Source organism: the organism of the source record quoted next, unplaced genomic scaffold, assembly GCF_019419815.1.
Source record: "Pyrus x bretschneideri cultivar Hongxiangsu unplaced genomic scaffold, Pyrus_bretschneideri_v1 Contig12, whole genome shotgun sequence".
Taxonomy (NCBI): domain Eukaryota; kingdom Viridiplantae; phylum Streptophyta; class Magnoliopsida; order Rosales; family Rosaceae; genus Pyrus; species Pyrus x bretschneideri.
Genome location: NW_025999413.1, coordinates 7857311 through 7868365, shown reverse-complemented (window position 1 = coordinate 7868365; position 11055 = coordinate 7857311). Strand labels below are relative to the sequence as shown.

The 11055-nt window shown below is 39.2% G+C and overlaps 3 protein-coding genes across 8 annotated transcripts; 2 read left to right on the top strand and 1 right to left on the bottom strand.

Annotated features, from left to right (window-relative positions):
* Nucleotides 1–133: 133 nt before the first annotated feature.
* On the top strand, nucleotides 134–2899 carry LOC125474511 (myosin-10-like). Of its 5 annotated transcripts, none has more exons than XM_048578342.1 (7): nucleotides 134–314; nucleotides 781–858; nucleotides 985–1167; nucleotides 1249–1626; nucleotides 1708–2139; nucleotides 2221–2462; nucleotides 2559–2899. In XM_048578342.1, exons 3-6 carry the CDS (start codon nucleotides 1147–1149, stop codon nucleotides 2434–2436), a joined length of 1047 nt encoding a protein of 348 aa, XP_048434299.1. In that variant the 5' UTR covers nucleotides 134–314; nucleotides 781–858; nucleotides 985–1146; the 3' UTR covers nucleotides 2437–2462; nucleotides 2559–2899. The 5 variants fall into 5 exon arrangements, with proteins under 5 accessions (XP_048434299.1, XP_048434301.1, XP_048434298.1 ...); XM_048578344.1 differs by having other exon boundaries at nucleotides 135–314; nucleotides 992–1167; nucleotides 2570–2896; XM_048578341.1 differs by having other exon boundaries at nucleotides 135–314; nucleotides 2570–2896.
* Nucleotides 2900–3006: 107 nt separating this feature from the next.
* Nucleotides 3007–6959, bottom strand: LOC125474549. The gene is made up of 5 exons (XM_048578476.1): nucleotides 6933–6959; nucleotides 4229–5885; nucleotides 3739–3940; nucleotides 3452–3648; nucleotides 3007–3361 (listed from the first exon to the last, which is right to left on the bottom strand). The coding sequence occupies exons 1-5, from the start codon at nucleotides 6957–6959 to the stop codon at nucleotides 3306–3308; spliced, it is 2139 nt and encodes a 712-aa protein (XP_048434433.1). The 3' UTR covers nucleotides 3007–3305.
* LOC125474509 (myosin-10-like) lies at nucleotides 6397–10569 on the top strand. 2 transcript variants are annotated; one of them, XM_048578331.1, is made up of 9 exons: nucleotides 6397–6575; nucleotides 7083–7160; nucleotides 7294–7460; nucleotides 7549–7980; nucleotides 8062–8493; nucleotides 8575–9006; nucleotides 9088–9519; nucleotides 9601–9842; nucleotides 9953–10569. In XM_048578331.1, exons 3-8 carry the CDS (start codon nucleotides 7449–7451, stop codon nucleotides 9814–9816), a joined length of 1956 nt encoding a protein of 651 aa, XP_048434288.1. In that variant the 5' UTR covers nucleotides 6397–6575; nucleotides 7083–7160; nucleotides 7294–7448; the 3' UTR covers nucleotides 9817–9842; nucleotides 9953–10569. The 2 variants fall into 2 exon arrangements, with proteins under 2 accessions (XP_048434288.1, XP_048434287.1); XM_048578330.1 differs by having other exon boundaries at nucleotides 7287–7460.
* The last annotated feature ends 486 nt before the right edge of the window (nucleotides 10570–11055 follow it).

Sequence of the window (11055 nt, the reverse complement as noted above, 5' to 3'; positions counted from 1 at the left end):
TTGTAATAAACCCTCTCTCTCTCTAAAAGATTCTGAGCTCTATCTTCTCACACAAGATTGCTTTTCATGTTATTCCTTTCTCTCAAGATTTATATTTCTGCAATTCATGCAAGATAGTTAAGAATATATATAACTAATCACTAAACATCCCAAGCTTAAAAGCTAAGTAAGAATCTAATCTGGCGGTGGTTTTGATGCATTGCCGTTCGGTTTGGCAATCTCTCGTATTCGAGCTTTTAATCTCTCCCATTTCTTCCGTGGAAGCTGCTCCATTGGTTAATTTGGTTTGCATTTGGATTTGAAATGTTTTTTAGGTTTGATCTTATGCTTAATCACTAATTGTAATTATTTGAGGTGTTTTACGGATAATATGGTTGCGAAAACCGGGTTAAGTTTGGATTCGCACGTTTGGTGATTCTGATGTCATTGGCATTGTGCGTTTCTTTATTGAATTGTGTTTAGAACTTCATTTTGAAACAGAATTTCAATTTGGAGTCATCAGAAATATAGTGGGGAATCCGCATTTCATGAATTCTGCGAATATGATATGAAAGTGAGCCAGAGAAATCTGGCTAGTTATTCATATTAGCATGTTCCCTTGATCAATCGTGTTCTTCTTGGTATCAAACCGGTATTGTCAGTTCGGTCTGGTCCATAGGATACGATCATTTACTATATAAATCATCCCTGTCGAAGCTCCACGTCAAAGTTCCTTGTATTACCGCGACATTTCTTGCGCCCTTGATGTGTAAAGTTTGTAACTTTTTCCTTTGGCCTCAGATTTGTTTCAAGTTGTTGATCTAAGGGCAAAGCTGGTTGTCAGTGAGTTGGATGATCGGTCACCTTCCCAGTCACCAGGTATTGTCTTTGAATTGTCCTGCATCTTTTTATTTTTGTTTTGGTTTGGAGTTGGGACGCTGCCAAAAGACTTTACCCACTAATGAGTTGGTGCATCCTCTTCCTTGTTTTTACACATGTTGTTAGGATGCAGTTCAGAGCCTTTGCACAAGAGCAGTGTTAAAGAATTAACAGATAAGCACTCGAGAGCCTTAGAACTTCATTCTGCTTCTGAAGCCCCCATTGTGGAAGCTGAGACGACGTTGCAAGAAGCCATTGAAACATTCAGTCAAAGAGATTTGGAAGCTAATGGATTTTCTGTTTCCAACGGTTTGCACCAAACTTTTTCGTAATTATTTTGCGGCTAAATATTGTCGCCTTATGGTTATTAGCTACATCTGTTTGCCACAGACATCTGTGCTCCTGCGAGAGATATCCAGACTTCAAGAACAGCTCAATCAACAAAGAGCACGAGAAGCTGCTTTAATATCTGAGGTTAAAAATCTCAAGGCTGAGGCTGCTGAGAAACCTTTATTGCAGAATTCTCTCAAGGAACTGCAAACCAAGTTAGCTCGCTGTGAAGAAGAGAGCAGAAAACTAGCTGAGGCAAATAGAAAGCTTAAAGAAGATGTGTCTACATACGAGTTCAAACAAAGTTACCTTGAAGCAAAATATTCCAATGCAGTTGCTGAGAAGGATGAATCAGTTGAACAACTTCAGGCTGCAAAAAGGACTATTGAAGATTTAAAGCAGCAGCATTCTTCTCAAGAGCAGAAACTACAATCTCAGGTTTGCACCAAACTTTTTTGTAATTATTTTGCGGCTAAATGTTGTTGCTTTATGGTTATTAGCTACATCTATTTGCCACAGATATCTTCGCTTACGGATGAGAACAGCCTGCTTAATGAAGTGCATCAAAATACTAAGAAGGAACTCCAGCAAGCGATATCTAACCTTGAAGAACAGCTCAAGGAACAAAAAACAGGAGAAGCTGCTTTAAAATCTGAGGTTGAAATCCTCAAGGCTGAGGTTGCTGAGAAAACTTTGTTGCAAAATTCTCTCAAGGAACTGCAAACCAAGTCAGCTCACTGTGAAGAAGAGAGCAGAAAACTAGCTGAGGCAAATATAAAGCTTAAAGAAGATGTGTCTACATACGAGTGCAAACAAAGTGACCTTGAAGCAAAATATTTCACTGTTGTTGCTGAGAAGGATGAATCAGTTGAACAACTTCAGGCTGCAAAAAGGACTATTGAAGATTTAATGCAGCAACATTCTTCTCAAGGGCAGAAACTACAATCTCAGGCTTGCACCAAACTTTTTTGTAATTATTTTGCGGCTAAATATTGTTGCTTTATTGTTATTAGCTACATCTGTTTGCCACAGATATCTTCGCTTACAGATGAGAACAACCTGCTTAATGAAGTGCATCAAAATACTAAGAAGGAACTCCAGCAAGTGATATCCAACCTTGAAGAACTGCTTAAGGAACAAAAAGCAGGAGAAGCTGCTTTAAGATCTGAGTTGAAAATCTCAAGGCTGAGGTTGCTGAGAAAACTTTGTTGCAAAATTTTCTCAAGGAACTCGAAGAGAAATTGGTGAAAACTGAAGCTCGACTGCAAAAAGAGGTAGAAATCAATTTCCCTGAAAAAAATCCACAGATAAGCTCTTGGGCAGCCAAAGAACGGGGCACATTCATCTTTTAAATATTCTTTCTGACTCAGACGAATTGTAGGCTGAAAGCATTAAGGCTGCTGCAGCGAAAAAAGAGGCAGAGGCTTCCCCAATGCCAAGTGTTATGTTCATCGTGGGAGTGGCTATGGTGTCTGCGATCATCGGCCTCATTCTTGGGAAACGATACCAGATCAAGTTTTTGTGTTTTTGCTATCCCCTTGGCTGTTTGCAAAGCAAAACACAGATGGTTATGTATTATTCAAGTTTGTATTTAGTTTGTATATTGGGTTGCAGATGCTTTCGGAAATATAAGAATTTGTGCGTTTGTTGATACGAAAAGAAGAGAACGGTCTCAGTTGTTTTCGAGTCATATGGTCGGATCCCAAAATGAAATTACTTTAGGGCCGTTTGATAAGTATTTAATTTTCAGTTTTTATATTTCTTTTTGAAAATTGAAAACTGAAAACTCGTTCATCCAACTATTTTTGAAAAGTCAGCTACAAAGCCCCATATTTCTACCATGTAAACTACCTACTTGTAATTGTTTGTTGCAGGAACTTGCCCAACCAATTCACATCCCTGAAGGCTGGCCGCGGTCACATATTTTTCCTCCTAATTTCCGTCACTCTGCAGTAATGCCAGGGAAAGAATATAATTGGCCCGAGCAGTATCTCTAGACATGCGAGTTTGCTAAGTGCCTTGCTTCCCGTAGGTACTTGAAGAAAGTGGCGGTGGTGTGGTGAACTCATAAAGATGTTTGTCTTTGCATTATGTCCCGCCGGCTCACAGCACTGTGTTTAACATTCTTCTTTAACCACTTTCAATCCGTTCAAAATTTCATTGTCATCATACCCTGTACATTGACCAACTGTCCAGTTTAACTCAAGATGTAGAAAAGATTATATCTTCGACGATAAATTACAAACCATACAAACTTAGTTACCTGAACCCAATTCTTCAACTTCATCAACCGAAAGTTGTAAAAGCCTCGAGTTCTCAGAGGGGGGATCAAGTGACATCCAATCAGGATTTTCAGTGTCTTCTTGGTGCATCTCCATCTCTGCTACCCACTCTTCGGCAATGCTGTTGCGGTCAAATGATATAGGATCCACGTACTTATGTTCTTTGTGCGTGTGAACCCTATAAGACAGTTGATTAGCAAAACATCTGTTTTCTTTGAGCAAAGAACATTGGGAATACAAATCAACAGAACCTATGGTTTCCACTTACTTCTGTTTTAGTTTGAGGTTGTATTGAAGGAAAACAAGATCATTAAGCCGCTGTTGTTCTACGCTGTTCCTTGTCTTGTGCAACTGTTGGAAAGGAATCTGATTCTCCTGACACGGAACTAAGATGCAAGTTTTACTGAGAATACGAATTGCCAAGCGTGCGAGGTTTGGGCAACCACCACCATATGTCGACCACCATTCAGCTAAGACAAACAGAGAGTTCAAAGAAATGAGCCAAAAGATGCAAGAACATCCAAACTCTCTGCAGCATATCCTCAAAATAGGAGCCCTCGTACCGAATTTTAAAAATAAATAGATAAATTAGATGGTCAGGGTATATTTTATGCAATTTATCATATCTATCATTCTATTACATAAAAGTTAACTGAGTTAAAATATGGCTTAATTACCTTTCGTCTACATGTATAGCCAAGTAACTAAAGAAACCATGCGACACAAAATAACAATGCATTCTAATGAACTATTCTCACCAGGAAGCAGACTGTCCCTTGCTCGGACTGCCAAATTCCTCCCCAAATCTCCAACAGCATTTTTGTACAAGTTGATCTCTTTGATTACTTCATCTTGGACTTTTATATCAGGAACCAATCTCTCTATGCAGTCAAACATCCTCGACACAATTTCATTATGCATGTCTCCTTTGAAGCTATAAAAGAACTTGGGATTAAGGTAAAATCCTGCAGCGTGAAGGGGAAAATCCCACAATTTTTTCCATCTCTGATCTATAATGTTCCAGTACACCATATATTCTTCTTTCTTGACAAGTTCTATTTTGATTGTTTCTTTTGCTCGATACATCCCTGCAAAAACATATCCCATCGCTGGCCTCTTCTGGCTACCAACAATTCTCAAAACTCGCAAGAGCGGATTTGTTAAACGGGTGATCAAAATGCACGAAGACCAAAATGACTGATTGCTGAATATATCTAACACTGCCGATCCTTCTGGTGTTTTAGAAAAGGGGCAGCCCGTCCACTCGTTTGAAGTAGCCATCGACTGCAAATTATATTTAAGGTCAGCCATTTGTTTCAACGTCATAAAGTTTGTTGCAAACCTAGATACTCCCAGCCTAACAATGTCATTCCCAAACGTATACCTTCTCATCATGTTCAAAATGACAACGTGTTTGTAGATAAATCTTGTAATAGATCTAGCCTGTTCAATTACAGAATTTATCCACTCAACCTTTCCGAAATCCTCGAGAATCGAATCTATGCAAGCAGCGGAACAGGGAGACCAGTACAGGGTAGGGAACGTATCCATCAACTTCTTCCCAACAACAGAAAATTGCTCTTCACTATTTGTAATGACTTGGAAAACATGTCCCACTCCAATTTCTTCCACCACTTCCTTGAAAAATGCAAACAAAGCATCTGGGGAAAAAATAAAGTAAGAAGCATCCACAGATTTCAAATAGATTGTTCCTTCAGGAGAGTACACTGCAAAATTTTGCAAAGTTCTACCCTTTTCAGAATTCCATTGGTTGACTAGAAGAGAACAACCTGTCCTCGCCCCAGTTTCCTTGTGTTGTTGAATTTCACTCTTCATCTCTTCAACTGCATTCTTCAACATCCAACCCCGAATGTCATCATATGAGGGTGCCACAGTCTCCTTTCCCCCAGAGGCAATTGCGTCAATCATTGGCTGGAAATAAACAGAGTTCTTCACTGCATCCAGGGGAGCCTGAATTTCATACAAAAACCGACCAATTGCCATATGTATTTGTTCAATGCTCAACCTTTTTACCTGGTAATCATTGCCGATGGTTCCATCATTCGCAGCCCCCAAAGCATTTTCATCCCTTACCCTCTTCTGCACGCTCACATTTGTATTACTTACGCCAACGTCTTCATTTTCCAACAAATTTGAATTGGGAAAAGCAGTACCTAATGCAATAGGAACAGGAGGTGAAGCATTACTCAATTTCGTAACAGCATTAACTGAACCAGTTGCTGCTTTAGAAGGTCTACCCCTCCGACTTGTAGTACTAGTGAAGGGAGGGAGACAACTGTAATATCTGCGTTCAACTTTAGTGAGAAAGAAATGAGTCCGATCCCAGTTTGTTGTTGCTTCCAAAAGAATGCTGTATGGGATTTTCAGTGTCTTCTTGGTGCATCTCCATCTCTGCTACACACTCTTCGGCAATGCTGTCGCGGTCAAATGATATAGGATCCGCGTACTCCTGTTCTTTGTGCTTATGAACCCTACAAGACAGTTGATTAGCAAAACATCTGTTTTCTTGGACCAAAGAACATTGGAAATACAAATCAACAGAACCTATGGTTTCCACTTGTGTTTTAGTCTGAGGTTGTAATGAACGAAAACAAGATCATTAAGCCGCTGATCTTAATCTCGACTATCCCATTAATGATTGAGGGGGGATATTGGATATACATGCCACGTAGGCAATTGCCATGTCAGTGATAGCTTTAGAATTAAGTAGTCTTCGAAATACCTTGTATAAAGATCTTTTCCCTCTCTCATTTGCAATCGGTTGGTTATATTGTAATAAACCCTCTCTCTCTCTAAAAGATTCTGAGCTCTATCTTCTCACACAAGATTGCTTTTCATGTTATTCCTTTCTCTCAAGATTTATATTTCTGCAATTCATGCAAGATAGTTAAGAATATATATAACTAATCACTAAACATCCCAAGCTTAACAGCTAAGTAAGAATCTAATCTGGCGGTGGTTTTGATGCATTGCCGTTCGGTTTGGCAATCTCTCGAATTCGAGCTTTTAATCTCTCCCATTTCTTCCGTGGAAGCTGCTCCATTGGTTAATTTGGTTTGCATTTGGATTTGAAATGTTTTTTAGGTTTGATCTTATGCTTAATCACTAATTGTAATTATTTGAGGTGTTTTACGGATAATATGGTTGCGAAAACCGGGTTAAGTTTGGATTTGCACGTTTGGTGATTCTGATGTCATTGGCATTGTGCGTTTCTTTATTGAATTGTGTTTAGAACTTCATTTTGAAATAGAAATTTCAATTTGGAGTCATTAGAAACCGAAAAAAGGCGATTAAATGGTAGTTTTGAATATATTGTATATAGTGGGGAATCCACATTTCAGGAATTCTGCGAATATGATATGAAAGTGAGCCATAGAAATCTGGCTAGTTATTCATATTAGCATGTGCCCTTGATCAATCGTGTTCTTCTTGGTATCAAACCGGTATTGTCAGTTCGGTCTGGTCCATAGGATACGATCGTTTACTATATAAATCATCCTTGTAGAAGCTCCCCGTCAGAGTTGCTTGTATTACCGTGCATTTCTTGTGCCCTTGATGTGTAAAGTTTGTAACTTTTTCCTTTGGCCTCAGATTTGTTTGAAGTTGTTGATCCAAGGGCAAAGTTAGTTGTCAGTGAGTTGGATGATCGGTCACCTTCCCAGTCACCAGGTATTGTCTTCGAATTGTCCTGCATCTTTTTATTTTTGTTTTGGTTTGGAGTCGGGACGCTGCCAAAAGACTTTACCCACTAATGAGTTGGTGCATCCTCTTCCTTGTTTTTACACATGCTGTTAGGATGCAGTTCAAAGCCTTTGCACAAGAGCAGTGTTGAAAAATTAACAGATAAGCACTCGAGAGCCTTAGAACTTCATTCTGCTTCCGAAGCCCGCATTGTGGAAGCTGAGACGAAGTTGTAAGAAGCCATTGAAACATTCAGTCAGAAAGATTTGGAAGCTAATGGGACAACAGGTCAGTGGTTTGCACCAAACTTTTTTGTAATTATTTTGTGGCTAAATATTGTTGCCTTATGGTTATTAGCTACATCTGTTTGCCACAGCAATCTAGGCCTACGAATGAGAACAACCGGCTTTATGAAGAGTATAAAAATACTATGAAGGAACTCGAGCAAGCGAAATCTAACCTTGAAGAACAGCTCAAGGAACAAAAAACAAGTGAAGCTGCTTTAAAATCTGAGGTTGAAAATCTCAAGGCTGAGGTTGCTGAGAAGCCTTTATTGCAGAATTCTCTCAAGGAATTGCAAACCAAGTTAGCTCACTTTGAAGAAGAGAGAAGAAAACTAGCTGAGGCAAATATAAAGCTTAAAGAAGATGTGTCTACATGCAAGTCCAAACAAAGTGACCTTGAAGCAAAATATTCCACTGCTGTTGCTAAGAAGGATGAATCAGTTGAACAACTTCAGGCTGCAAAAAGGACTATTGAAGATTTAACGCAGCAACATTCTTCTCAAGGGCAGAAACTACAATCTCAGGTTTGCATCAAACTTTTTTGTAATTATTTTGCGGCTAAATATTGTTGCTTTATGGTTATTAGCTACATCTGTTTGCCACAGATATCTTCGCTTCTGGATGAGAACCGCCTGCTTAATGAAGTGCATCAAAATACTAAGAAAGAACTCCAGCAAGCGATATCTAACCTTGAAGAACAGCTCAATCGACAAAGGGCACAAGAAGCTGCTTTAATATCTGAGGTTAAAAATCTCAAGGCTGAGGTTGCTGAGAAACCTTTATTGCAGAATTCTCTCAAGGAACTGCAAACCAAGTTAGCTCGCTGTGACGAAGAGAGAAGAAAACTAGCTGAGGCAAATATAAAGCTTGAAGAAGATGTGTCTACATACGAGTCCAAACAAAGTGACCTTGAAGCAAAATATTCCACTGCTGTTGCTGAGAATGATGAATCAGTTGAACAACTTCAGGCTGCAAAAAGGACAATTGAAGATTTAAAGCAGCAGTATTCTTTTCAAGGGCAGAAACTACAATCTCAGGTTTGCACCAAACTTTTTTGTAATTATTTTGCGGCTAAATGTTGTTGCTTTATGGTTATTAGCTACATCTGTTTGCCATAGATATCTTCGCTTCTGGATGAGAACCGCCTACTTAATGAAGAGCATCAAAATACTGAGAAAGAACTCCAGCAAGCGATATCTAACCTTGAAGAACAGCTCAATCAACAAAGGGCACAAGAAGCTGCTTTAATATCTGAGGTTAAAAATCTCAAGGCTGAGGTTGCTGAGAAACCTTTATTGCAGAATTCTCTCAAGGAACTGCAAACCAAGTTAGCTCGCTGTGACGAAGAGAGAAGAAAACTAGCTGAGGCAAATATAAAGGTTAAAGAAGATGTGTCTACATACGAGTGCAAACAAAGTGACCTTGAAGCAAAATATTCCACTGCTGTTGCTGAGAATGATGAATCAGTTGAACAACTTCAGGCTGCAAAAAGGACAATTGAAGATTTAAAGCAGCAGCATTCTTCTCACGGGCAGAAACTACAATCTCAGGTTTGCACCAAACTTTTTTGTAATTATTTTGCGGCTAAATGTTGTTGCTTTATGGTTATTAGCTACATCTGTTTGCCACAGATATCTTTGCTTACGGATGAGAACAGCCTGCTTAATGAAGTGCATCAAAATACTAAGAAGGAACTCCAGCAAGCGATATCTAACCTTGAAGAACAGCTCAAGGAACAAAAAACAGGAGAAGCTGCTTTAAAATCTGAGGTTGAAAATCTCAAGGCTGAGGTTGCTGAGAAGCCTTTATTGCAGAATTCTCTCAAGGAACTGCAAACCAAGTCAGCTCACTGTGAAGAAGAGAGCAGAAAACTAGCTGAGGCAAATATAAAGCTTAAAGAAGATGTGTCTACATACGAGTGCAAACAAAGTGACCTTGAAGCAAAATATTCCACTGCTGTTGCTGAGAAGGATGAATCAGTTGAACAACTTCAGGCTGCAAAAAGGACTATTGAAGATTTAATGCAGCAGCATTCTTCTCAAGGGCAGAAACTACAATCTCAGGTTTGCACCAAACTTTTTTGTAATTATTTTGCGGCTAAATACTGTTGCTTTATTGTTATTAGCTACATCCGTTTGCCACAGATATCTTCGCTTACAGATGAGAACAGCCTGCTTAATGAAGTGCATCATAATACTAAGAAGGAACTCCAGCAAGTGATATCCAACCTTGAAGAACAGCTCAAGGAACAAAAAGCAGGAGAAGCTGCTTTAAGATCTGAGTTGAAAATCTCAAGGCTGAGGTTGCTGAGAAAACTTTGTTGCAAAATTTTCTCAAGGAACTCGAAGAGAAATTGGTGAAAACTGAAGCTCGACTGCAAAAAGAGGTAGAAATCAATTTCCCTGGAAAAAAAAAATCCACATAAAGCTCTTGGGCGGCCAAAGAACGGGGCACATTCTTCTTTTAAATATTCTTTCTGACTCAAACGAATTGTAGGTTGAAAGCATTAAGGCGACTGCAGCGAAAAGAGAGGCAGAGGCTTCCCCAATGTCGAGTGTTAAGTTCATCGTGGGAGTGGCTATGGTGTCTGCAATCATTGGCCTCATTCTTGAGAAACGATACTAGATCAAGTTTTTGTGTTTTTGCTATCCCCTTGGCTGTTTGCAAAGCAAAACACAGATGGTTATGTATTATTCAAGTTTGTATTTAGTTTGTATATTGGGTTGCAGATGCTTTCGGAAATATAAGAATTTGTGTGTTTGTTGATACGAAAAGAAGAGGACGGTCTCAGTTGTTTTCGAGTCATATGGTCGGATCCCTAAATGAAATTACTTCATGGCCGTTTAATAAGTATTTAATTTTCAGTTTTTATTCTTTTTTTTTTTTTGAAATTTGAAAACTGAAAACTCGTTCGACAACTATTTTTGATTGTCAGCTACAAAGCCTCATTTTTCTACCATGTAAACTACCTACTTGTAATTGTTTGTTGCAGGAACTTGCCCAACCAATTCACATCCCTGAAGGCTGGCCGCGGTCACATATTTTTCCTCCTAATTTCCGTCTCTCTGCAGTAATGCCAGGGAAAGAATATAATTGGCCCGAGCAGTATCTCTAGACATGCGAGTTTGCTAAGTGCCTTGCTTTCCGTAGGTACTTGAAGAAAGTGACGGTGGTGTGGTGAACTCATAAAGATGTTTGTCTTTGCATTCTGTCCCGCCAGCTCACAACGTTGTGTTTAACATTCTTCTTTAACCACTTTCAATCCGTTCAAAATTTCATTGTCATCATACCCTGTACATTGACCAACTGTCTAGTTTAACTCAAGATGTAGAAAAGATTATATCTTCGACGATAAATTACAAACCATACAAACCATTCAAACTTAGTTACCTGAACCTAATTCTTCAACTTCATCAACCGAAAGTTCTAAAAGCCTCGAGTTCCCAGAGGGGGGATCAAGTGACATCCAATCAGGATTTTCAGTGTCTTCTTGGTGCATCTCCATCTCTGCTACCCACTCTTCGGCAATGCTGTCGTGGTCAGAAGATATAGGATCCGCGTACTCCTGTTCTTTGTGATTATGAACCCTATAAGATAGT

What these genes read in the sequence shown, in the direction of transcription:
- LOC125474511 (XM_048578342.1), top strand. Translation starts at nt 1,147, where the DNA reads ATGGATTTTCTGTTTCCAACG. An exon ending in TGGATTTTCTGTTTCCAACG is followed by an intron (nt 1,168 to 1,248) that starts GTTTGCACCAAA and finishes TGTTTGCCACAG; the next exon opens with ACATCTGTGCTCCTGCGAGA. An exon ending in GGCAGAAACTACAATCTCAG is followed by an intron (nt 2,140 to 2,220) that starts GCTTGCACCAAA and finishes TGTTTGCCACAG; the next exon opens with ATATCTTCGCTTACAGATGA.
- LOC125474549 (XM_048578476.1), bottom strand. Translation starts at nt 6,959, where the DNA reads ATGGACCAGACCGAACTGACAATACCG. An exon ending in AGACCGAACTGACAATACCG is followed by an intron (nt 5,886 to 6,932) that starts GTTTGATACCAA and finishes AAGAGTGTGTAG; the next exon opens with CAGAGATGGAGATGCACCAA. An exon ending in AAGGGACAGTCTGCTTCCTG is followed by an intron (nt 3,941 to 4,228) that starts GTGAGAATAGTT and finishes TGTTTGTCTTAG; the next exon opens with CTGAATGGTGGTCGACATAT.
- LOC125474509 (XM_048578331.1), top strand. An exon ending in GGCAGAAACTACAATCTCAG is followed by an intron (nt 7,981 to 8,061) that starts GTTTGCATCAAA and finishes TGTTTGCCACAG; the next exon opens with ATATCTTCGCTTCTGGATGA. An exon ending in GGCAGAAACTACAATCTCAG is followed by an intron (nt 9,007 to 9,087) that starts GTTTGCACCAAA and finishes TGTTTGCCACAG; the next exon opens with ATATCTTTGCTTACGGATGA.